Source organism: Protopterus annectens, chromosome 1.part1, assembly GCF_019279795.1.
Source record: "Protopterus annectens isolate FY-2018-M chromosome 1.part1, PAN1.0, whole genome shotgun sequence".
NCBI lineage: Eukaryota > Metazoa > Chordata > Ceratodontiformes > Protopteridae > Protopterus > Protopterus annectens.
In genome coordinates this window covers 624,194,820-624,222,762 of record NC_056726.1, presented here as the reverse complement: position 1 = coordinate 624,222,762, position 27,943 = coordinate 624,194,820, and the positions used below count along the sequence as shown (strand labels likewise).

The window sequence follows — 27,943 nt, the reverse complement described above, 5'->3', positions numbered from 1 at the left end:
AAACACACACGCATATGCATACATACAAAAAATCTGTTTCTATTTTTATTAGAAAATAACTGACTTTCTATATTTTAGAAATGCTATGCAAAAATGCAGAACTGACAAGGTCCAATGTGAAAAAGCAGGACTGTGTGTAGAAAAGAGCCATACAGCAAAACACAGCAATATATTACATATGACACAAATTTATGTATGTCTTTTATTTGCATGAAAAAGCTTTGACTTCACATCCCCAAATAATAGCACAGACGTTAATGGAGATATGAGAAGATGGGACATATTGTGGGAAATCAAGTTAGAACAGTGAATTCATGATACTATTCTGTTGTTTACATTCATAGGTGTGATCACATACCTCTCAGCTGTCCAGATTTTTGCCTCATATTTTTGGTTTGCTCCTATAAAATGTGTGATTTTCTGGCAAATTGTTGGGGTGATCTGAGGATAATGACATACATTTGAGTTTCAGACATCAAATCCTTCAGAAAATTTATGTTAACACAAACGCTGTTATTCTAGCAACTTTCTAAGTTTATAAGAGCAATGTTTAAAACCTGTGCCTATATTTGGGCCTTTGTTCCCCAGTTTTGTCAGGCTTTGTCCAGATTTCTTGCACTAAGAGGTTGAGAGGTATATATAATACTCTTGACTTTGGAAGAACACCGATGAAAGTTACGGTAAAAGTACAGGGCAGTCTCATTTATTTCACTATTTTTTTTCATTTTTGAAACAATAAAGTGTAAGCTTGTGTGCCATATATGTTAACAGATTAAGTCTGAAGAGAAATGTATCACTGAGCTGTTATAGAAAAAAGCTAAGATTAGCTGGCTGTAGACACAGAGAGTTATTATGTGTGCGTTTAATGAGTGAGTTGTAAATGGACAGGTGATCTTTTCTAGAGTGCTTATTTGAAGTTATCTCTTGTAGGTGTTACAATTGTTGCCCAACTGGCAACAGTGCTTGAGGCTGCAAACATGTGGGAATGTATACTAGCAACCACAAAAGCATCACGAGGTGTCAAATATAGGGCACGGAGGAAAGAGTACTGAACCTTTAAAGCATCTTTACATGACCTTCAGTCCCAACACCCAAGCTCTTGAATGAATCATCATATGCTATAAGTGGCCCTTCATATGATCAAAACTCAGCTGCAAGACACAAATAGTTTAAAAAAAAGAAAAAAAAACTGTTTTACCTCCTGTTTGCTAATTCTTTGCAACTTTACATGGCAGTGTTTCTGTGGTTCTCACTAGCCATCAAACAAGAGGTTGAACTAGCAAGTGTCTGTTTCTTTGCTTTGTATACATGATTTCATTACTTTTCTACTAAAACTGACATGATGCAAGATGGGGTTGGTATACAGAGAAGCTTTTTTTTTAGGTGAGCTCATTGAAAATTATTATCTTAAAGAGAACAAATAGAGCTGACCACAGAGCTGAGTGTTAATTATTTATAGGGGTGAATAAATGAGGTCTCAGTCACTGACCCCACACTCTTTTGTGTTTATTTGAAGTTGTGATGAAAATGTATTGGTGGGGGGTACAACCCCCATCATACCTGTCCAACTCATGAACAGTTACATGATACAAGTTAGAGGAGGCATAACAGCATGAATTGTCCAAACATTAAGGATGCAATGCAAAGGGTAGACCAAACAAAATGGTACATTTATGTTATTTGAATGTCTTCAGTTTTCTGGTTCTGTTATCAGGTAGAGGTCTTCTTCAGCTCTGACACTGCATGCTGACATATATTGAGGTTTACTTAAATAACATTTGCTATATTACCTGCAGTTTACTTCCCAGCACAGAAAGAAGGGCATCAGAACAACAGAAACATATAGAATTTACACCATAACAGTTTCCTTGGTTAATGTTAATTTTTGAGGATGTTATCATTGTTATAGATGCTGCCAGCAAATTGACAAAATGGGAGGTGCATCATGCCAGCCAGTGTTTCTTAGGAACACAGTATTTGTACATCTGTGCAGTCTTTTTTTTTTACTCCACTGAATTGACTGATTGGATGACAATTGTTCTCCTTGAATGATTATTCTACAGGAATAAAGATGATGTTAATATAGATTACATGCATAATTTATGGTTCGCTTTTCCCACCTAAGATGGGGAGACTTTTGAATGTCTGAGGACTGTAAATATGATGGCGAGAGTAACACTACCACTAGTGTGATTGTGGAAAACAACGTATAAGTCAAAGATTGCAGAATCGGTCAGCATCCTTTACTGCAAGGTACTCTGACCCTAGAATTAGTAACAAGGGTGCGTAGGGTGTACCCCTATGTTGGGATTGCATGGGGTACTATGCCCCTTGCAAAAAAAGACAATACAGTAACATCAGGCTTCAGAATTCACTTTTTTAAACTTTAGCTTATTTTTAGACAGTCAGGATCTTTGTTTTCAGGCCTCACACTTGTTATATTGAGCCACACTAAAGATTTTTTTATCAAATAATTACTGGACACCTTTTACAGTCATAGTCAATGCTTCCATGTATTTCACCAAGACACTGCAATCTTGAGTGCAGCAGCAGTCAAGTTGTGTGTTTTGCTGAAGTACACTTCTCAGGCATTAGTGTGACACAGAAGAGATAATTCAACATTAATACTGTCACATCTGAATTTATATGTTTCTGTTTGAGGTCTCCTTAAAGCAATGGCTAATTGTTCACATTACATTAGCAAAATAATTATACAGGAAGAGAGAATCTGAGCAAGTGTCCAATTTTCTGTTGGATCAGCAAATTACATTCATAGTTCTTTATAACAGCTTCTGAGGTTCTGCTGGCATTGTCCCAAAATTCATGTTTTTGCCTTATTTATTATGTAAACTATGTTTAACACAGCCTCTGCAGACACAAGCACTTGCAGTGTCATTTATTTCTGACACATCACTTTCCATAGTCCAAGAAAAGCATCCATGCTCTGGTTAATTCATTAAAACAGTACTTGCTATTTTTCATTTTCTCTGTACATGTACTGACGATTACAACGCTATTCTTTTCATTTTTTTAGATTACATTGACAACAATAGGCTATGGTGACAAGACACCCCAGACCTGGCCCGGAAGAATGCTTTCTGCTGGATTCGCTCTCCTCGGCATTTCTTTCTTTGCACTGCCTGCTGTGAGTATCTGTACAGACACTAACTAGAATATGGCACAAGAGGTTTGAGCTCTGTGAGAAGCCACAGGAAACGTTGTAAATTTAGTGTCTTGTATTGACCTTTTGTGTATGGGATTCTGTATGGCTGATATTTATAGTTTCTCGTGCTTGCTTTATTTTTTGGATTGAAATAATTCTGTCCTATTGATGAGACCTATCTGTTTTGTTATGAAACAAACATAGTGTGAATGTTAAGTCTGAGGTGAAGATTCTTAATATAAAGGCTTTCATTTTGTTTTCATAAAGACTATATTTTTGTTGTTAAAATTTAACTTCCTTTTTTGTTAAACGTCTTTCTGATGAATAATAAAACATATTGGTTTTATTGAGGTTGATTGGTTCAGATTGTCTTCTGGCTGTCAACCACTCCTTTTACCTTCTTTCCTTAGTCTTGGTACAGTACCTAAGAAAATATTTGGATGTCTTATTTGCTTAGATTCCATATAGCTCGATTTCTTTTCTATTCTCAGAAAAAAAGCAACTTATAATATTTAAGATGTGTTCAGCTGAACAAAGTAAACAGCATTCAGCTTTTACAGACACTAAATGTGTCATGTTTTCTTGCAATACAGATTAAACCTACAGCATGCTGTGTTTGTAAATTTCTAAATGAGAGCATCACAAGCTATTTTTCATCTATATTTGGACTGATGCTGCTAAAACAGACTATGCAGAATAACAGATGGAGGATAACAGCCACCAGGGCAACAAATTTTGGAACTCAGCTTGCACATCACATATCCTGCATTTTACTTCACGTTTTAAGATATCATCATGGCACACTTTCAGCTAATTTGCAAGCATTTTAACACCTTTAATGACTTCGCTTCTTTTGATTTGTAAAGGGAGTTATGCCAGGCATCAGTTATCCATTATGCCTCATACAGTATCCTGAATCCTCCGTAAGCATTCATTTTTCATCCTTCAATCTGAATCTTTTGCAAGTCTTAATCTCTTTGCTATGCTCTCTTCAGCCCATCATTAATCTGAAGTGAGACATAGACATCCAAAACAAAATAATCAGTTAGACAATGCATGCCCTGTGGCTGAGTGTTGTATTTGTGTATCATAAATGAAAGATCCTTCTGCATATGTGGTGAGGCTCATAAATATGGAATGCAGTGTATAGGGCTAGCTAGTATGCAAGAAAAAATGCCCCTGCATGACTCAAAGTTAGCAGAGTGCCAAAGCTATCAAAAATATATGTTACAGAGCACCAAGCCTGCTGCTGCTGTCCAGAATATATGCAGATGGCCAAACTACTAATTCAGTAAGCTGTATTAGCTTAACCCATCAGCATTCCACATGCATATTAATACAAAGAAAAATATATGTGCACCACATTTCTAGTTAGACAGAATTATGAATATAGAGGCATCCTCATGTACTGCGTATAGACATCTGCAGTGATCAAACTCTACCAACGCATATAACTCACCGATGTACAAGTTGGTATGTAGTGAGTCTGCTGCTGCATGCACAAATACACATTTCAGTATTTGACTCCTTTCTTCAGTCCCTTTAAACACCAGCAACGTGTGTTTTAATGACTTAAATTGCCATCATACTTCTCAACTGTACATATTTTTGCAGCATGTCCAAATTTTGGCCTTATATTTTTGTCCATTTTTCATAAAATTATGGTTTTCTGGCAAATTAGTGGTAAATTATTAAAGACTGAAGTTAGAAAATAATGACAGCCATTTGAGTTTCAGAATTCATATCCTTCAGAAAATTAATGCTAATGCAAAATCTGTTATTCTATCAACTTTCTAAGTTTGTAAGAGCAGTATTTAAAAATTGTTCCTATTTTGGTGGAGTTCAAGATGGCTACCGTCCTGTAAACAGGGTAGAAACTCAGCTCTGCATAACCTTAACATCTTTAATCCATTATTTTGTGAAGAAATCAACTCTATTCCGAAAAAAAATCGTACCTTTGATTGGAGTTTAACATTCTATCTTAATATTTTACTTGGATTGCCTCTTCTGTTTGTATAAAAATAGAAGATTACCTTGGATTAGTTCGGGCCTCCTGCTGTTTCTAATACATGTGCTTCTGGTGTGCAGTTTGTATCTGTGCTGCAAATTCCACCTGCAACAAATATTTCAGCTTTTAAGTACTTGGATTACTTGAAAAATATAAAAAAAAATAACTAAATACTCTTGGTATGTCTCATGTATCAGATTTGATGGACTTACAAATTACAAAAGCGAAGTTTTCTGCAATCTCTTCTCCTGAAAAAGAAGTTAATACTAAAAGGGCCAGGATGGGCAAACAGCAACAGCATCCACAAGACATGTCTAAACCATCAGTGAACTCTGCTTCTTCTAAAAATAAAAACGACCCTAATAACATGGAAGAGTTAAAAATAGCTCTACAACCTATCCAAGAGGCTATTCAAAGTTTCTCCACACATTTTAAATCCTTCGGAGACTCTCTGGACAGATTGTTAACCAGAATTTCGGATACTGAGTTAAAGGTCTCAAACAATGAACTAAAAATTGACCAATTACAAAAAGGTTTTGACTCCAAGTGCTCTATTATTCAGGATTTACAGGACAAAATATTAGATCTTGAGGCAAGATCAAGACGCAATAACATCATCATAAGAGGAATACCGGAATCTATCCCCCACAGATCTCTGCCAGAAAGCATCACTGAGATTTTATCCCTTCTACTGGAAAATCCAGCTCTAACTGCTCAAATATCAATAGAAAGAGCTCACAGAGCCCTTAGACAAGTTGCAGACAACACAATAAATAAGTATCCCAGGAATGTTTATGTGAAGATTTTAAACTACCAGCATGCTGTCTCAATTTTACTTGCAGCCAGATCTAAGAAATCTATTACTTGGAGAGAATCTAAAATTACTTTTTCTCCGGATTTGCCAGCCCCTATCAAAATGGAAAGAAGAAAATTATCACCTTACTGTGGATACCTCATCAAAAAAAGCATCAGATTCCAGATGAAATTCCCAAATACATTAACATTTAATTTCCAAGATTCAAAATACGAAGCAAAAAACAGCAAAGAAGCCAAAGAAATGTTCTTTAAAGTATTTAAGGTATGTCCTGATCAGATATAAGTTATTCTAAACTTACCTTTGTGTCCTGGATGATTTCCAGTGTGTTTCCATAGTATGGTAGTGCTCCGTTCCGTGTTTCAGCGCTTCCGATGACGAGAACATGTCTTTTTGTATTCCCAGGATGAAGGCCTGCTTCAGCGTGGAGGAAGGACCACAGAGAACTTCATTTCCCATCATGCAAGTGCTCGTCGTCGCCTCTAAACGTGTCGCATCATGACGCCCGTCTTCTATGATTGGCTGTGCAGTTTTTTCTTCTTTACATCTCTTAAAGCGGTGATTCCACTCAGAAAACAGTTAATTATTAAACTGTGCATTGAGTGGTGATTGCCCTTTTAAATTATTTCGAAAGTAAGCTGCACGCAGTCTGTCAAGGCTGTTCTCCTTTTTTGTTTTTATATAATGGTTTCAAATGGTCGTCGGGAGCTTGGATTACTGCTGGATTTGGCTGTGCAAGGTTTGGAAGACATGGATCACGTTTTTCCTGGTTGCTGTTTGGGACTTTTATGTTCATTGGACTTGGTATGGGAAATTTTCCTGTTATATTAAAATTGTATAATGTTGGTTCATTTAAATAGTATACAACATAAAGAAATTGTTTATCATCTTAATACCTTGATAATTTGTTTTTATCAGGTAATGTATTTGATTATTATGGTGTTACAGCTATCAGGTCTTTAGTACCTTGCCAAATGTTGGAGTAAAGTCAGTGTGCAGGTTTGCATACCAGTACTCAGAAAAGCTGTAATGCTTGAGGTCTCGGAAATGTTATGTCAGATGTACACATTTTTATTTTTACTCTCTGAGCAAATGCTGTAAAATTAATTTTCTGATGAAAAATTGAAAAGGCAACTGTTTTTCTAGGTACACATATGTTAAATATGTGAAGCATGAAACAAGTTTGCACTACACGTTGAAGTAATTTCTGTAGTATGTTGTCATATGTTACTGCTGGTGAACATGTTAAATAAGACAGAACAGCCAAAGTTAAGAAATCTGACAGATACCATTAAACATCTCTGGTTTGTCTGTAGTTAATGACACCTTATAGGGTATTTCAATCGCAAATCAAACCTCAGCTATGAGGTGTCTCAGTTATCCTACTATGGCATTTAATATTTTGTTTGGAAAATGTTTCCTAATTCTTAAATTGTATCATTGAGACCTGTTTTTCTTCTTTTTCTTCTTTTTGATACCTTGTACAATCTGTCCCTGGGCCTCCTTTTAGTTTAATTACATGGTGGAAGGTATTGAACATATATTTTCTTAAGTAGTTAAAACCATAAGTGTCTTCCTACAGTTTATATGTTATAGTAGTGTTTTTGAATATCATTCTGCAAACCTTACTCTCATCTAATATAATAAGATTTCAGTATAATAGCTTCCTGATAATATTGTTGTGTTCCAACTTTGCTCTAGCATCTGATAAGAATGGATGTATTTTCTGTAGTAACTGCAATGCTGATAACTCGGTGAGGAGGCCTCCATTAAGTTGGGGGTTTGCAGAGTTCCTATATATTTGGTGACTAAAATCAATGCATTCCTATAATTTCGTATTTGTTAGCGTGTTGGGAATAGTTGTATAGGTATTAGTGAATGATTAGTTTTGGTAAGGTTACAGCCTTGATGTATTTTATGTTCCTTATGAATGCTCACTCATTTATGTCTTTTTACCGTGTACCTTATAGCTGGGAGTCAGTAAATTTCAGTTTACTCCTAAAGCACCCTATTTCTTCAGTGCTATTGATTATTTTTATTTCTACTCATAACCGGTTGATGGTTTTCCTCTATATTTATTAGGGGTTTATTTCCATTGTCTTTGTCAAACACTGATTATAGTGATTAGATTAGCCTCGAACTGACCCATGGTCAGTCACTCAGAGCATATATGGTCCCTTTTTATACTAATGGGAAATTTTTGAGGCTATAAGCTTAAGGTATGTCTCATGTCATGACACTCTATGAGGTTTCTGTTTCGTAAAAATTTTTTTAATTGACCTTTTGCAGTCTTGGACATTTGGTTTAGACTATAGTTCTACTTTCATATTTCTCTCACAGTTGATTGTTCTCATTGCCTTTATGAGGAATAGTATTTTGTTCTACTAACATGTGTCATTTTCATTATGCAATTGTTATTTTAGAATGGTTTATGCACTATTTGTTTCACAGTTCAAATTCTTAAATGCTGAGCTGGGTTCGAAATCCTAACCCTGATGGGGAGGATAAGCGGTCTAGACCTAAGGGTACTTAGGGGATTTTTTGGGGGTCCATTCTTCCCTCATGAGAGGGGGGGTTCTTTGAATTACCCGTATGTTAGGTTTTTTATTTCAAAGTTCCCAAAAATCCCTTTCCCTTCCAGGCCTTTGGAGAGGGGGTTTATGCTCGGTTGTTAGGCAGGAAGGGTCTTGTATTATAGCGGTTATTGCCCATGTTTTACTAATAGAAGTTTTTATGTTTCAAGTTATGCAATATATTTTTCTTGTCTTTTTATTCCTTTTTATACTTCCATATCACACATGTTATCCCCCACCGAATAGGTAGCTGAATGATTATATGTGATTCTTGGAATATTAAGGGATTACAGCTGATCAAAAAGAGGAGACTCTTCATGCACATGTGCTTTAAATCAAAAGCTGATATAATTTTAGTTCAGGAAACACATTTGATCAGCCGTCAATGGGAGCATGAAAGAAGGAGGCCGTGGGTGAGAAAGATCATTGACTCCAGAGTGAAGTCGAATAGTGCAGGGGTTGCCATAATAATTAAAAAAAAAATTCCTTTTGATATTATTAAATTTGAATCTGATAAGGACAGCAGATGGTGTTTATTTAGTACCAAGATATCCCACATTGATAAGCCCATTGTAATCTTGAATATCTACTCTCCCTGTGCTAACCAACAAAATTTCTATATGATTATTTACAACATTCTCTCCTCCTTCCCCAACCACTATTTTATTATAGGAGGAGATTGGAACTCCGTTCAGAACCCCACTACATATAGGTCGAAGGGTAATACAAATTATAATAAACTAGCTGTGTCAGTATTAGCTGAGCTCAAGGAGGATTTTAATTTGCTTGACCCATTTCTAACACACAGAAACCCCAATAATAAAGTTAACTTCACTTTTTTCTCCAATTGTCATAAGAGTTGGTCCAGAATTGATTTCTTTCTTCTTTCCTCGGTCCTGGCTAACTACCAAATAGAACTACATATTGATAACAGAAATTTATCTGACTATTCGAAGTTATCCCTCTCCCTAGATTTCAATCAGAGGTGTAACAGTAGAAATAGTCCTTTGTGGTGGAAACTTAATCCTAATCTTCTTCAAAAAGAAGGAATAGCTTCGATTATAGAAGATAACTTAAACCAGTTTATGCAAGCATCAAAAGAGCAGGATATTCCTATAGATATATTATGGGCCTTCACAAAGGTGGTAATTAGGGGCATTCTGATAAATAAAGCCTCTTACTTCAAGAAACTTTATCTTAAAAGGGAGTCTGAACTGAGCAAGAAGATATCAGAATGGGAGAACAAACTGCAGACCAAATATGATAGCGAAGTAGAATCTCAGTTAGTTAAGTTGCAGAAAGATTATTTATCTCTACAGGCAGATAATCTATCAGTTCATGAAACCAAAATGCTGGCCAAATATTCCAATTGGGCTCAATGCCCGTCTAGGTTCTTAGCCAGACTAATTAATCAGATTAAGCCATCACACAATTTCACTCAAATTTCTTATCAAGACAAACTCTACCACGATACACAGGATATTATAAAAATTTTCCAAAAAATATACACTGAACTCTACAGCTCACCTAGTGACCCTATCGATTTATACATACTACATGATACCCTTAAAGAATTATCTTTCCCAAAACTAAATATGGATCAATTTCACTTGTTAGATAAAGAAATTACTTCTCAGGTAGTCCTAGATGTGATCAATAACTTAAAACTGAATAAGCCCCCTGGCCCTGATGGGTTCACAGCAGAATTCTACAAACTATATCCCAACAAGATCTCACAGGTTTTATATTTGATTTATAACCATATTCTCCACCAGGGTATAAGAGATCCCCATTTTAATGCATCTAAGACTATTCTTATCCCTAAAGGTAAATCAGATTCTACCAAACCGGAAAATTTTAGACTCATCTCCATTATTAATGTGGATTTAAAGATCTTGGCCCAAATTTTTGCCAACAGACTAAAGTTCTGCTTCCTAATATAGTCTCTAAAGAACAATCGGGCTTCATTAGAAATAGACAGACCTCGGACCACACTCTAGCTTTAGAAGCTATGATTACTTTCTCATCTTTAGCTAGGTACCCCCTGTACACTCTAGCAATAGATGCTTCTAAGGCCTTCGATAGAATGAGTATGAAATTTTTACTCACTATTCTACCCCTTTTTAACATTCCCACCTTGTTCAAAAAATTTATTGAGACCATTTATCACAATGCCTATACAACACTACATATTAATAATGTTATATCTGAGAGGATTAACATAATCAATGGAACGAGACAAGGTTGCCCTCTTTCTCCTTTATTATTTAATCTATATATAGAGCCTCTCTTTCTTCTTATTAAACAAAAAACACATCAGATCATCCCCAAGCTATTTAGAACTAGTATCCCCCTTTCGGCGTATGCTGATGATCTAAATATTTACCTTTCTTTACCAAACTCAGACTTAGAGAAAATCATGAAATCCATTAATATCTTCTCTAAATTTGCCAACTACAAGGTCAGCAAAAACAAATCTCAAATTTTTCCGGTCAATATCACATCACCATACCCTCTAAATTTCTCTTCTGAAGTTATTCCTGTTAATTCAAAACTGCGCTACCTGGGTGTAACTTTCTCAACTGATCAATCCATTTCTTATCAGGAGAACATCTCTTCTCTTTGGAAGGAGGTACAATGGGATTTAAAGAGATGGACTCAACTTAAGCTTCCCTTTCTGGCACGATCAACTATTATTAAAATGAATATTCTTCCCAGGTTCTTGTATATTTTCAACTCAACTAACGTGATTATCCCCTTATACTTTTTCAATAAATTACACTCAACCTTCTCTAAATTTATTTGGTCTCCAAAATAGGTGAGAATATCGTACTCTAAACTTACTTACCCGAAGGAATTGGGTGGCATTTCTCTTCCTGACTTCAAACTATACTATGACATTATTCAAAGTAGTAGAATTATTAAGATAGCAAATTATGTTAATACCTCGGATGCTTGGCACCCTAACTGGGTATTACTTTACTTCAATTATATTAGATCCCTTAACTTTAATCCATCCACCTTACCTTTCTTAAGCAAAGTCAGTCTAGACAAATATAAAATCATCTATGGTCTCAAATATAACGTTATCAGATTACATAAACTATTATCCTTTCTCAAACTTTTGCAGGCGTTCATTTCCCTCCAACCATTACATCTAAATCCCAATTTAACTCTGAGTGGTAACATGATAAATTTGGACAATTTCCCCCTTATTAAGGATAAGTGCATGGCAGACTTCCTTTTAGTCAAACATTTGAAGATATCTGAGATTAGGCAAACCTTTAATCTTTCTAAAAAATATACTTTAATAACTAGACAGATCTTTGAATTATTGAATCCATATTTTGATCATCCAGAGCTGTCCAGGGAAAATATCGAAATTGCCAAGGTTATTTGGAAACTTCTTCTGCTAAAAAAGAAAATGACTTCTAATGTCTACAAGTTCTTAATCTCTATTAGAACTAACAATTTGCCAGTATTTTCTAAATTCTGGTCGGATAAGGACACGAATATAACTCCCGCACAAATGAAAGAGGCTTTCAAATCAAGTATTAAATTTATCCCTTTTAAAAAACTATTCTATACGCAACTAATGATCACCAACAATGCGTATTTAACACCTGCAATTATTAATAAAATTAATCCCATCTCATCGTCTCTATGTCCATTCTGTAAGGATCAAGTAGCCGATATATACCACATTTTCTGGAGTTGTAAATGTGTGTACAGACTGTGGTGCGCCCTTAAAGTCATTTTGGAGAAAATGGGTTACGAGAAATCAACACTTTCTTGGCAATTTGCTTTACTACATATCCCTCCTGATAATATTTCTAGAGCTCAGCTCAAGGTGGTGATTTCAATTATCATGTTTATCAAATATTATATCTCTTTGCATTGGAAGTGCCAAGCCGCACTAACATGGGAAGGTCTAAAGGAATTGGTAATTAGGCATATTAAGGTGCAAAAATATCTCCTTTATAAAGGAAATCACAAGTTCTGTTCTGAAAATTTTTGGAATGTATTCTTTGATTGTCTATTAACCTGAAACGTTTTTCTTCCTTTTTTAGTTTATTATCTGTTGTAAATATTGTTATTGATTTGGGCAGTGTATAGTTGTTTATAGTTTTTGTAGATGTTTGTACAGTTTTTTTTCTGTGGTTTGTATTGTTTGTCTATATGATAATAAAATAAAAAGAATTTAAAAAAAAAATTGTTCCTATTTTGGGGCCTTTGTCCCACTTTTATTTATGGCTTTGTCCAGATTTCTTACTCTAAGAGGTTGAGAGTTGTGATTGTCATTTAACAGGCTTTAGTGCATATTGGGCACAACATACTTTGACGGTGTTTGGGACCCCAGAAGAATGCTGCATTCTGATTAGCTGTTTCAATTTTCTGTCTTTTTTTAATATATTGCTTAGCTTTTGGGTCCTGTTCTCCTTTTGTCTGGAGTGCTATGCATCTGAGCTCTTGCTGGAAATGCATCTGTTCTGTTTTAACTAAATTTGACTCCTATCTTCAGTCTATTCAGACACCAGGAAGCGTGTTTTAATTACTTAAACTGTTGTTAAACATCGAAGATAGCAGTTTTTTTTCAGTATATTTTGCTAATCAGACACAGTTTACTTTGGCAGAGTTTGGTGGCCATCTTGGAATATTGCCAGAGATTATTTTGAGAGAGGGAAAATTGTTGTTGAACTAGGAGATCAAATTACTGTGTCCTAGTACCAGATTGTACTCTTTGACTGGCTGTTTCAGTTTCCTTTTTTTTTTTTTTGTATTGCTCAGCATGCGGCTTGCGCTCTCCTATTGCCTGGAGTACTATAAACTGTGTATCTGAGCTCTTACTGGGACTGGATTTGACCTGCTTTTTCTTAAATGTGATTCTTTTTTTTTTCAATCCACACAGACAGCAAGGATGTGCATTCTATTTACTTTACTTATCATTTAACATCGGAGGCAACTTTTTTTTTTTCTGAATTCATTGCACACTGCCAATTTGGGAACAACTTAGTTTGGCAGTGACTGGGAGTCATCTTTAACCTTGCTAGTGATTCCATTGTGAGAGTCTGAGAGAGGGTAATCTGCTGATCTTCTGGAAGTCTAAATTACTGTTGGCCTAGTAGCAGGTTGTATTCTGATTGCCTGTTTCAGTGCTCTCTTAATTATTTATTTATTTGTTTGTTGTGCTGGATTGAGTACCAGCACTAAGAGTGAAAATGAACATGATCACTGAGCATTTAAGTGATGATGTGTTGCTGAAAGCTGTGCATAGTTACACAAGACTGCTATCTGTAGCTATTGGAATATTTCATTACTGCTGTATTGTATATAGGCTGTGTGTGCCTGTGCTGGGTTACTATCAAATGCATGCTCTGCCCGACAGTGTTACTGTATTGCTGCCAGTTGAGAATAAACTCTTTATTGCTGCAGTAGTTGCTACACCATCTGTGTTCTCTCATAGTGTGTATGTGCAGCTGTGCTAAGTAGCTGTTAACTGCTCAGAATTAGTTGTGCCTTTACTTAGAGTAGATCTCCTCCTGTACATCATACCTGTCCAGGCTGCAAAGATTAAATCCTGATCACCTAGACTAAACTAAGTTCAAGACCTCCCTAGATAAAATGGGAAGAAAACTTGACTGTACCCTTCTGTTTCCAGCCATACAATACTTGGTACTCTCAGGCACATGCTCACAGACAATGATCTTTTACTTGACACAAATAATTCAATCTGTGAAAGGTACAAATATCTATGCAAACTGAAGGCATGCCTCTCACCCATTGAGATGGTCTGTGAGCCTCATCACCACCACCCACATCTCATCACAACCATACTAAGCTGACTTATGCTGTAGCTGTAAAAAGTCACTACCAAAGCCTCCTAGGATAAAGAAAACTAGTTCTCACCAGATACCCACCATCACATTGGCACCTTGCTCACACACAGTAAAGAGTTAGCAGGAGATATACCACAAACTGTCTTAACACCTCAAATTCCATGAGTAAAAACAGCATTATCTTAGTAATCTGTGGCTGTGTTGTCAGAGACATGGGCTCCACACTCACAAGACTGGACAAAGACTTGTTACAGTTAGTTGGCTTTCTGGTGGCAGGATTCATGACATAGCAAGGGCTCTAAAGTTCCTCTCACCAGACAAATATGATTACAATCCAGTGGTAAGCCCATGTAAGTGTGAATGACTTGGGAAACAGAACCCTGAGAAATAGGCAGAGAAACAAGTTGGATGTCACCATACATCTCCACATTGCTGGGAAGATACTGGTCCAACGTGGAACCCTTCCCTCATACAGAATGGTACCTATACACAAAGAAAAGAAGATTGACTTCTGTGCTTTGCTTAGTAGATGGGCTCATTCTGGAAGAAGAGGCAGTATGCGTCAGCATGGGACAAGATGACTGAAAGTCTAACTTGCTTCATCAGTGATGGCCTGCACCTGTCACACTCTGGTTTCCACTTGCTGTCTAATGCCCTTGCTGGCTAATGGCCTTGCTACCCTGATAGTGCTTTTTTAGGTAGAGTCTAGCTAAATGGACTATGCAACATAGCAACTATCATATATACATTCCAGCCCTAAACTGGACCATATCAGCATAGTTCTTCTCGGTGCCAGAAGTCTTAACAACAGATTGACTGATCTTGAGGCACCCCTTCAACATGACTACATACATGATTGTGTAGTTACTGAGACTTGGTTTCAATGTAAAGATTTTACTCCCTCCATACCTGGGTTTTGTACCCACTATGCACTCAGGCTTCATGGAAACAATAGTGACATTTCCATCACCTCTAAACTGATTCCCAAAAACCCCAAGCTGAACTGAATGAACTCCATCTTACCTTGAACAAGACAAGCCATCAACTTATAGCCTGCCACAAGGCACTCTCCATGTCCCTTGATAACCAAGTAAGATTACTTACTGCTCTTAAGGAACCAATGCCTTTATAATTTGAGATTTCAATTACCCCTCAATAACTGGAGGACCTACAGATTAAAAGTCGGGTACACCCTGAGATTTGTAGACTCAGTAAAAAAAAAATCCCTGGGAGAGAGTTAACAAACCAACTACAGAACATGATATTCTCTGTCTGATCCTAGCTAATATAGCCACTACATGTACCATGCTTCTAATTTTTTCTATCACTGGTTATGTCTGACTGTAAACTTGTAACCATTTCTTTCAAAATATCTAAAATCCCTCCAGTCAATACTGAATTCAAAGATTTCAAATGGATAAATCTCCTCCTATGATGAGTTATCCAAATTCACTTGTAATATAACCAGACACAACACTAACATGCCTGCTACATTTACAAAGGAACTCTATACCCGCATAAATAAGTACTTAGACCTAATTCATAAGTTCATTGGTGTTTCCTAGGCTAACAGCCCTAGCAGCCTTTTTAAGCCTAGTTATGCTTTCCCAAATGTATCTGACATGATTTGATACCCCTGGTAATTTTAAGGGTTGAATATAGGCTTAGACAATGAGAGATCAAGCATTAACTCGCTGCTTCCGTCTGTAACTGGCATAGGTGTCAGACCAGGGGTAAATGTCTGATCACGTTCATGTCCTACATGAATTTGGTTATGGAAGAAATCACATGGAGTGGAAGTCTGCTGCAGAGGAGAATACACACACTTGTCCCTGAAACATGTCCTATTTATGTTGCATTCAAGGTTTCAGTCCCTAGATATACATATATACATATATATATATATATATATATATATATATATATATATATATATATATATATATATATATATGTGTGTGTGTGTGTGTGTGTGTGTGTGTGTGTGTATATATATATATATATATATATATATATATATATATATATCAGTGAATTAACATCACATCGACTAGCATAACAGTGAGATGACGTTAGTGAAAATTTAAATGAACGAACTCCCCGAACAACGTATTTCACCTCCAGGAAATTAACCACTTGGCCACCAATAACTAAAACAAAAACCAAAGCAAATTAAACCAACCAAAGTGGGGGACTTTGTCCCACAAACCCTCCCTTACTGAATATACCAATTCAGAGATCATACTACAGTGGTACAGTGGAGAAAAAGGCACGGTTCACCTTGGTGGCCCAGGTGATCATTTAAATTTTCACTAAAGTATATATATACATATATATATATATATATATATATATATATATATATATACACACACATATATATATATATATATATATATATATATATATATATATATATATATATACACATACATGTATTAATTCTTGGCCACAACCTCTAACCATGGCCACACCCCTTGATGTCATATACTAGCCACACCCCCGTTGTCCCACTTTGGACAACTGAAAATGTGGCAACCTTAAATCCATCCCCCATTTCTGGAACAAGCTGCACATACATCAAGCAGAGTACTTCCCTGGCTACCTCTTAAAGCAGTCTGAATGACTGTATGGGTGACTGCATATTTTCACTTGAGATATCTGTGGAAAATCAACTTAATAACAGGCAGTGTTCATCTCCCATCTGTATTAACTGATGTAGCTGAGCTTCTCAGTGGTCTCCTTGGCATTAAACTTAGTAAGATCCTACAAACTTATGAACCTGTGAACCAGAGAGTGTGCTAGCAGCCATATAATATATTTATAGCAAATGTGGTCACTTGTCTTCTGCAGATGTCAGCTGTGGGATTCACATTGCCTGTTCAAATAAGTCCCTTTATATGCAGTCATCTGGGAGTTGGTATTTATAAGGAAGTATGGACTAAGTCTGAGCATGTCAGAATCTCCACTTTCTTCAAGGTGCAGTGATTTGGGAGTAGGTATGTAAAAGGAAGTATGCACTAAGTCTGAGATTGCAGCATCTCAGAATCTCCATCTTCTTCAAAGTGCAGTGATCTGGGAGTCAGATTGTATTAGAAGAAGGATGTGGTGGTACAATGCCTCCCACATTTGGGTGCCCCAGTGGAAAAAGAATTTAAAATCAGAATGATGAGTTTGCATATTCACTGTTCTCCATTTTTTTTCATGCAATTAAAAGACTCACAGTTATGGGTCTTGAAATGAAGTCAAACAAGATGGGCAACCATGTTAAACAGTTGTTTGGCCCCTCAGACCAGATTAATATAAATGGAACCAGAGTAAGTCAAATAAGACTAAGTTGCAGTTTGACTGGGTGTGCACTTTAAACACAGAAATTCTTGTACATCCACATAATATCTAAATTTAAAAGAAATGCCAATATATGTGATTCAGAATTTATTGTCACTGCACAACCTTTTCATCCAATTTTACATGAAGAGTAGGCACTCACTGGGTGCAGCCAATTTCAGAGATGCACTGAATACAGCTATGGAAAGCCAAGAAATACAGCATCCAGCATAATATGCAAATGGCAATGCTATGACATGGGAATGAAAACATTATTAAAATAAGGGCAATAATGGAGGGTAAGCACTAAGACAGATGATTCAGAAATATACGTATTTCATGTGGACAGGTGCTACCATCAGAGATATTAACCATAGTAAAATTCTAGGGTTATGGAAGACAAACTGCGAATACATTAAACTTATTGTTATGGCTAGGTTTACATAGGCCTTAGGGCTGATAGCCTAGTACCAACCTATGAACCTATGTATGGTTAGCCACCATGCTGGTGAATGTATATATAAGAGACTTTTGTTGCTGCTGGTTACAAAGATGAGTGTGGCTACCCTAAATAGTGCTGCACCATCAGTCCATACTTGGCATGCAATGCCTTAAATGACACAGAAATAGTGGTCTGCTACTATGTGAATAAACAGGCCCATGGGATGCGTGGAATACCTCTTTCTGTGGGTATCAAGGTATATGTGGCTTTGAGCATACTAGCTACAGAGACCTTTCATGAAAAAGCAGAGGACATGGTGGGTGTCCATATGTGTGTGTGTGTGTGTGTGTGTGTGTGTGTGTGTGTGTGTGTGTGTGTGTGTGTGTGTGTGTACGTGTGTGAGACAATGGTGAATAATTGTGAGGAGCTAAGGAGACTACCCAGGAAGGAGGTGGTGTCACCACTGTTGTATGACTGGGTAGTATTAAGCAATGCAGATGTGTCCATGTGTACAGCAGCACACATCCAGTAGATGATGCAGCACCATGCTAGGGTTTAGTAGACAGGTCTGGGACACCTGTAGGAGACATATGCACTGACATGGCATATCGCCATTCATGGAAGTGCTGTCTCTTATAGGTTCATACTAGGCTATCTGCCCTAGGGCATTTATAAGCCTAGCCAGAGTGTGTTTGGCTTTCGCCACCCATTTTAAATTAATTTTGCTATGCCCTTTTTCGAGGTTAGTATACTGTGCCTTTGTCTAATAGTGACACAGAAGTGATACTCGGCGTAAACCTACGATCTCCCATCCACTCATCAAGATTCCTCTTGAAGAGAGTCAATGAGGGACTCTGCTTAACCTGGACTGGGATTTTATTCCAGAGTGAAGGGAGCCTCTGGGTTATGAATCTGTCCCTCCAGCAATGTCCTATTTATTTGAGTGCTGAGGTTCAATCCCTCGAGAGCGTAGCTCGATGGGATTTGGATTTTCTGAGGTGCAGCATGTCCATTAATTCCGGGTTGGACATGGCTTTATACGTCAGGCACAGATTGCCTCTGAGCAGGCGGTATGCCACTGAGTAGAGCTGGAGTTTCTTTAACGGGCAGCATATGGCATCTGTTTGAGCCCTTTGATCCTCTTGGTGAGGTACTTTTGGGGTCTTTCCAGTTGCTGCAGGTGTCTGGTAAGGTACATCCCAAAAGGGGCATTGTACTCAATTATGGGCCTGATGAGGGATGAGTAAAGAGGCACGATGACCTCCCCTGATCTAGATGTGAATCCCTTCATGATTAGTACAGTCTTGTGAGGGTCACAAGCACAATCCACATCCTGAACAGAAGATACAGTAATCCATGAGCACAAACAGTGGGTCATTCTATAGGTATTCATTGTACCAACACCCCATCTGAGTGTACGTCCATGGCACACAGTTCTCTCAACAGTGGATGTCTGTGTAGCAGTGGTGGAGCTACAAGCAGTAGACTGTACCCTACCACTCTCATGCTGGACTTCACCATGAAAGCCGGAGGTAATTAGTGAGGTTGCTGATGTGCAACTGCACATGGGAATCTGCTGTATACAAACTCCCTAAAGCACATGTCCGTAATGTTGCACTAGCCTGTTCACTCCTAGTAGTCTTTTACTCAAACCACATACTGCCCAGACCTGCTCAGCTGTAGCTGTATTTGTCTCTGTCTGTCCCTGTATTATAGCCTTTCACAATGCTAAGAAGAGGCCATAGATATACTCACCTCTCAATGCGTGCAGGAACCATAGAGTATTCAACCATTGGCATATTGACTCCTTAAGTCACCATCTTGCTCACTGGAGCTGAATGCAACAAATGGGGACTAATCCACTGGTGATGAGGCCACAGCATTTTACTCTCCATAGGTGGCATCCTGATCTACACTGTGGGTTGCACAGGAGCTGTATCCATGGAAGAATTGCCCAAACTGACCAATTACACCAAGGACCCTGATAGTGTCAGGACTTGGCTGCCATCATTACTGGAGCCAGACAGTTTCCTATCATCAAGTAGTACACTGTCCATGGTGGAGGACTGTGATAACAAAGCAACAGTGTAAGCATCAAAAAAGTATCTAAACTAAGGAGAAACCCTTTAACGATGCCCACAGCCTATTTAAACCAATCTTATATGAGTGTTACAGAAAAAAAGAAGTTATGTACTTACCATAACGTTCCATGTGAGTTGTTTATCTTGCCTTTATTCTCACTGATGGGGTCGGAGCCGATCCTTGGCTCCGACACAGCTGATAGCAAAGCTTAAGGTTTGCCAGTAGCTCGAGATCAAGCCCCTTATCCCACAATGCACTGCTGGAATTACCTCAGATCTTGTTTGCTGCGAGTAACAGTATATATAAATATATATAACCTTTATTTATTTCTACCAAGAACACTTCCTGAAGGGGAAGAAGAAATATTGAATAACCAGGATGGTACTAGCCTCTAAGTCAACAGTCAGCCAGGAGGGAGGGACATGAGAATAAAGGTGAGATAAACAACTCACATGGAACGTTATGGTAAGTACATAACTTCTTTATGTGAAGTTGTTAAATCTCGCCGTTTATTCTCACTGATGGGTAGCGTCCCTAGCACCCTCAGTCTTGGGTGGCTCATGGAAGTACGTTCTTCAGTACCAAAGGAAGACCTGTCCCTTGAAGCCTTATCTACTTTGTAATGCGTGATAAAGGTACGAGGCTTAGACTAAGTGGCTGCAGCGCAAATATTGTCAAGGGGCAATTTAGCTTGAAAAGCAGAAGACATAGAGACGGCTCTGGTAGAATGAGCCTTAGGTTTGTGTGATAATGGCATATTTGCATTCTCATAAACAAAGGATATACAATCGGATAACCATTTAGATAAGGTTGTTTTAGCCACTGGATTGCCTTTTCTGGCTTCTGAGAAGGATACAAAAAGTTGATCTGATTTTCTAATATCCTTAGTTCTGTCAAGATAAAATCTGAGCTGTCTGTGTACATCAAGTTTGTGCAGCATGTATTCCAATTTGTTAGAGTGGTTGGGAAAAAAGACTGGCAACTCAATTACCTGATTGATATTTGATTCAGAACAGACTTTAGGTAAAAATGAGGGGTTTGTTCTGAGAGATACTCTATCAGCATGGAAAATCACGTAAAGTGGTCTGATAGATAATGCTTGAAGTTCTGACACTCTGCGGGCAGAAGTAATGGCCACAAGAAAAATTGTTTTCCAGGATAAATATTTGAGATCACAAGAAGATGTTGGTTCAAAAAGGGGAAGAATAATTTGAGACAGCATAAAGTTTAAATTCCAGGGAGAATAGGGAATTTTTGATAGGAGGTCTCGTGAAGAATGCCTTTAAGAAAAGTCTTAGATAATTTACGGCCCATAACATTTGAGCCACCAAACCCAAGGTGAAAATTTGAGATGGCAGCTAACTGGACTTGAACTGTAGCAGCTGCTGCCACTTCCTTAAAAATCTTTGTCAAGAATTCTAAAATAGATGATAGCAGTGCTCGGAAAGGGTCAATTTTCTGCGTGTTGGCCCAAATTGAGAAACTTTTTCATTTACTGCCATAGAATTTCCTGGTAGATGGCTTGTGAGAAGACAAGACAATTTGTCTTGTATCTTCTGAAATTGAATGAAGCCTGGCAATTAGGGGAAGTGGATTAGCCAAGCAGTCAGTTTCAGGGACTGCAATGAAGGATGGAGGTCCCCTTACGGGTGCGTCAGAATATCCGGAACTGGGTCCAGGATCCATGGATCTTCCAACAGATGATGGTGGAGAAACGGGAACCAAATCTGTCGAGGCCAGTAGGGGGCTATGAGAATAACAGTCCTTCCCAGCAATTTTGCTTTCTGTAAAAATCTGGGTATCAATGGGAAGGGTGGAAATGCATAAAGGAGACCCGTGGGCCAATCGTGTAAAAGTGCATCTCTCGGGGGATGACCGGGAGGTGGTATTAGGGCAAAGTAGCTTCTGCATTTTGAATTTATGTGGCTGGCAAAGAGGTCACAGCAAGGCTGGCCCCATTTGTGGAAAATCAACTCCGCAACCTGTTGTTTGAGAGACCACTCATGAGGGAGCAATATCGCCCTGCTTAGCTTGTCCGCTATCATGTTGGATTTCCCCGGGATGTACGTTGCTAACAGAAAATGCTGGGATGACACAGCCCATTGCCAGACCCTGAGGGCTTCTCGACAAAGGGGGTAAGACTTGGTTCTACCTTGCTTGTTCAAGTACCAGACTGCTGACGTGTTGTCTGTTTGAATTGCAATTGTTCCTAGAGGGGAGAGAGTCCTGAAAGTACTGCAACGCCAAAAGTACCGCTCTCAGCTCTAGAACATTGATGTGCAGATGTGATTCTTGATCTGACCATGTGCCTTGGTCAGTCTTTCCCTGAAAATGCCCCCCCACCCTATCAGGGAAGCGTCCGTGGCTACTGGGGGGGAGAACAAAGGGTCTTCCGATTGTGACATGAAGAGACATCAACCACCATCGAAGGTCTGTCTTGCAAGAATCCGTGATGAGAATCATGTGGTGCATTGGTAGTTTCTGGAACAACCACTGAGCAAAGAGGAGCCATTGAAGAATTCACATATGCATTCTTGCGAGTGGTATAGCCAGGATTGCTGCTGCCATCAAACCTAGCACCTTCAATACCTCTGCTGCTGTAGCTTTGTTCTTTGACACCAGTGTACTGACATGTTGGTGGAGAAGTGAGACTCTTTCGATAGGAAGACGTAGAGTGGTGGTTGAGGTATCTAACTCTGCTCCTATAAAAACGGTATGCTGCGATGGCAATAAAGCAGACTTTTGAAAGTTGACTGTAATGCCTAATTGATGGCAAAGTGTCAGAGTGTATTGTGTTGCCTGAGTCAACTGATGCCTGGTGGTAGCGGTGAGGAGTCAATCATCTAGGTATGGAAACACCTGGAATCCTAGACGTCACAGGTGAGCCGTGACCACTGCCATGCATTTGGTGAACACTCTGGGGGCTGTAGTGAGACCAAAGGGCAGGGCTTGAAACTGGTAATGATTGGCTCCCAGCCGGAAACGCAGATGATCTCTGGAGCATCTGTTCATCTTTATGTGATAGTACGCGTCCTTGAGATCTATGGAGCACATCCAATCGCCTTTCCCTAGGAAGGGAAGAATGGACTGAAGCTTGACCATTCGGAACTTCTCTTTCATTACGAACTGGTTGAGTCTGCTGATGTCCAAGATAGGTCTCCAGTCCCCTGTTTTCTTTGATACCAAAAAGAATCTTGAGTAAGTTCCGAATCCAACTTGGTCTGCTGGGACTGGTTGGATGACTTTTTTTTCTAGCAATCTGTGGACCTCTATGATTGCTTGTTCCCTGAGATTGGGTGGAACATCTGGGATTCTGTTTACAGGAATGGGAGGGGAAGAGAGCGGTATGAAATATCCTCTGGAAATGATATTTTGTACCCATGTATCTGATGTTATGTTTAGCCAGGCTTCTGGGTACAAAGACAAGTGATCCCCCGACTGCCTCCAGAACCGAACAATTGGCCCCCCTTTCAGGGGGGCTGGTAGTGTTAACCAGAGAACTGACCCCTGTCACCCTGTTGCTGCAGACCCCTCTCTGTCGCGGGGGCAGCGTCTTCCGTTATAACCCCCTCCTCTGCCTCTAGAGGGGGTTTTTCCACATGTGTCCTGAAAGGCTCCCTGTGCTTTTCGGAACCACATTTTCCCTCCCCTAGGGCCCTTGGGGTAGGGCCGAGTAGGGGTAGAAAAATGGACTCCAACGGCAGATAAGGTCTTGCCTTCCTGCTCACACCTGATTAAAGTTTCCTTTACTTTGGGCCCAAATAGTGATGAGCCATCAAATGGGGTGTTGATAAAGGAAGACTTAAAGGGTTCAGCAAAGGAACAGAGACACATCTAGGCTTGTCTTCGAAGAGCAATGCCTGAACTAGCAGCTCTACTTGAACCATCAGCTGCTAGGATATGAGAAGCATAGACGAGTTTACCACTGAGTTTAGGGTAGCGAGCTGGGCATTGACTTTGTCGGTGACCCCTGCAGCTACCGTACCCTGGAGAGCATCTCCTAGCTCTTTCAGGAGATCTCTTTGTAGTCTGGTAAAGTGGGTTAAGTAGTTCAGTGATCGCAGAGAAAAAGTCACTGAATTAAACATGCGTTTCCCATATCTATCCATGACCCAATAATCTCTGTTAGGGGGATGGATAGAGGTGGATGTCTCAGATACTTCCTTTTTGGTGTTTGCAGCTACCACCATGGCATCAACAGGCACTCCTTTTGTCAAAAATGGCTTGTCCACTGGGGCAGACATGAATTTATTGGGCTTACAAGAAACAGGTTCCATGGCCTCTGGTGACTCACACGCCTTACAAGAGATCAGTTCCATTAGCTCGTCATAAGGTGGAGACACCCAAGAAGTGGAAGGTTGAGACCCAAAAGCCTTCAAGAGCACGGACTCGTCCTCAGTAGGGGTCTTGGACTGCCAATCGCCCCTCTGACTAAGGATCTCTAGTATCTCTGCAAAGGAGATATCCTCAGAGGGGGATAGAGGGGACCCTTCTGACTCATCCAAGTCCGTGTCAGATGTCAAAGACTACTGTGGGGAGTATAAGTGCCTCCTCTTGCACAGTCTCTTCCTGGGCAACTCCACAGTGGGGGGATCTGGGGAGGTCTCAGAAGAGCAGGGTACACCCTGTGGGGGTACTTGAGGCTCGAGGTCTCTACGCTTAGGGGGACCGGTAGATAAAGAAGCAGACACAGGAGCTTGAGGGGAGAGGGAAGGCTGAACCGATGCTGATGTTGTCTTTGGAGACAAAACTCTCCTAGTAGCATCGAAGGCTCTGACGAGAAGGAGTGGATGGACCTGAGAGTACCGTCCGATCCTCCCACACGAAACCCTGGGCTCCGAGCCCGAGGTAGGAGCCGAGCTCATCTGAGCCAAAGCCCCGAGAGGAAGAGTCGGCACCGATAAATCGGTTCGACTATCCTCCCCAAACACGATGGGAGAGCGTCGGCTCCTAGAGTCCTCGGTCAGTGCCGAGGACATCTGAGTAGATTGAGCCGATAACACCAGTGAGAGTATCGGCTCCAAGGGTTCAACAATAATTGGTTCAGTATCCTTCGGCTCTGAGATTCCAGTACAGCTCGGAGGAGGAGTAGACAAATCCGGTTCCATGGTCTTCGGCACCGACGAGCTGGTCAGGGCCGACAACAATTTGACAAGTCCTGGTGCCTGTAAAAGCTTCTGCAGTAGCCGATCCATGTCCAAATCTGAAAGGCTGACTGAGGACTTAGCTGAATGCACCGAAGGTGCTGACTGGAGCAGAGGAGAAGAGGGAACTTCAGAGACCAGCTCCAATACTGAGAGCTGGTTCCGAATCAAAGGTACACTCGGTTCCGAGGTCTGTGGAACCGATGACCTCCCTCTGAAGTTTTCTCCTTTTTAGTCATTTTAGGATCTGTAGATTTTGTGGATTTTGAGGATTTGGAGGATGTGCTAGTACCCTCATGGCTACTCAACATCTCAGAAAAGGAATGCTGCAGTAATCCCCAGTCTGTAAGCTTCCTCCTTCTCTCCAAGAGGACTCTTGAAGAAAAGGAATGGCAAATGCTGCAAGTGTCTCGGAGGTGTTTAGCCCCCAGACAGTAAACACATTGAATGTGTCCGTCAGTGACGGACATTTTCTCCCCACAATCTGGGCATTTTTTGAATCCCGATTTAGGGTGGGATTTTTCCTTGTCATCTGACATAGTTAAGGAAAACCAAACCAGTAAACTACAAAAGTATGAAAGTAAAGTCCTTACTTAACTTGTGAGACCCACAAAACAACTAAGCCCAATCCGGGCACTATCTATAACAAATAAGTATAGATTACAAATATAGGGCTAAAGAGGCCCACAGAGAAAAAAACCTGACTATTAGAAAGATTAATAAATCTAAATAGGGCTAAAGGCCCACACAAACCAACTAAGCCCAACAGGCACTAACTATCTAAAACTATAGATTCTATTATCTAATATCAAACACTAACACACAACTATCCTATAAAAAACAAAAAAGAAACCTTTTTTTATAAAACTTGCTGTTTTTCTTCACAAATGGTCCGAGCTAGCTGGATCACCGAGATCTCTCTTGCCGTGGCAAACTAGATCTGAGGTAATTCCAGCAGTGCATTGTGGGATAAGGGGCTTGGTCTAGAGCTACTGGCAAACCTTGAGCTTTGCTATCAGCCGTGTCGGAGCTGAGGATCGGCTCCGAACCCATCAGTGAGAATAAACTGTGAGATTTAACAGCTTCACATGTAATGTTTAAGAGAGGGACAGAGGGTCTTTGGAACTGTAGTTCCAATTTTTCTGTAAAGCAAAGAAATCATTCTTGTACATTCTATCACCTTGTACTGCATATGCAATGCAGACAATAAATCATGTTTAGACATATCCATTTGGGACATCACCAATGGATATGTGCAGCAGCTCAGCACTGATGCCTACCACTCTATTGTGATTGTTAGAACTGTCTGAATCCCCATGCAGAGACATCAGGAACTCTTCACTATTTGTCATCAGGCCCCTTCCCATCATCCTCCACTTCTGCGCCAGGCAGGGTGCATCAGTACATGCTGTAGTGATCACGTTGACCATCCTTCTTCACACATAACCATAGTTCTGATTTTGGACATCATCACTGTTGATGTCATTCATAATATCCTGCCAGACACATACATGGCAAACCTGGTCAGATCTATCATGATGGAGCATCCATTGACCATGCTCATGGAGGCTGTAACAGGATGTCATCTTCTGCCTGGAGAATTAGCTTTTGCAGTAGTTCCCATCTTTAAGCATAGCAACCTAAAATCGCAAACAAATATGGATGTAAGATGTTCGAAGATCACACACAACATACCCCTACACAGCTATACCTACAACTGGGGAATGGTGTCAGGGCCCATGATCCATTGCAGTAGGTATGAGGGACTAGCCTTATGTACAGCTGGCATCTATATGGAGGTGTTATGTCTGTTTCTCAGAGTGTTTTGACCCATAACAGGAGTTTTAAAGCACTCTGAGGAGGAACTCAGCTTCATACATGTTTATATGTGGGACAGCTCATGCCACATAGGCTAAAATGCTGCTGCTATATACACCTTGGAGAATTAAGTTTGTCCCTCTGACTGTGGAAGTGGCATAGGCCCAACACAGGATGTGGCTGTCAATGTTTAGAAACCTCCCTGTCAGTGACAACCACCACAGCTATAACATTCAGTATATCTAGGCCTACAGTATAATCACACATTATAGGACATCCCACTGGGTCTACAGCAGGACAGCCCACAAAATGTGAATGCAATTACCTCATGTTATACCTCAACACAGATATGTGTATAGGGCTTTCTCTACCCCCTCCCCAGCATAGTATGTAGCGATTTGCATTTTGCCTTGATCTCATTTAAATGTTTGTGGTTTCAGGGCTTGCACTATCAAGTGCCAAGGTTCTCAATGAGTAAAGCATTCAAAGATTTCCCCCTTTACCTCCAGTGCCTTAAAGATAATTATAATAAGTAAGGACATATAGGGGGCACGACACCTAAAGAAAGAAGTAGAGTAGCTTTGCCCCCACAAAAAATTACTTTAAGTGTTTTGAAGCGATGGTGATACAATATTTGTTAATAAAACACTGAATTATTTATATAAGAGTTAAGAAAAAAGGATGGGGATAGAATGGGACACCCACTGCAGATTTTGGGGACAGTTTTCAGTTTGG

General features: G+C 39.4%; 1 protein-coding gene across 1 annotated transcript in view; it reads left to right on the top strand.

Moving 5' to 3' along the window:
* KCNQ5 (potassium voltage-gated channel subfamily Q member 5) overlaps positions 1-27,943 on the top strand; it is a 1,528,448-nt gene that overhangs the window by 833,096 nt on the left and 667,409 nt on the right. The window contains exon 5 of the mRNA XM_044077105.1: positions 3,035-3,145. Within this exon, the coding sequence (XP_043933040.1) occupies positions 3,035-3,145 (111 nt within the window). The remainder of the gene's footprint in view (positions 1-3,034; positions 3,146-27,943) is intronic.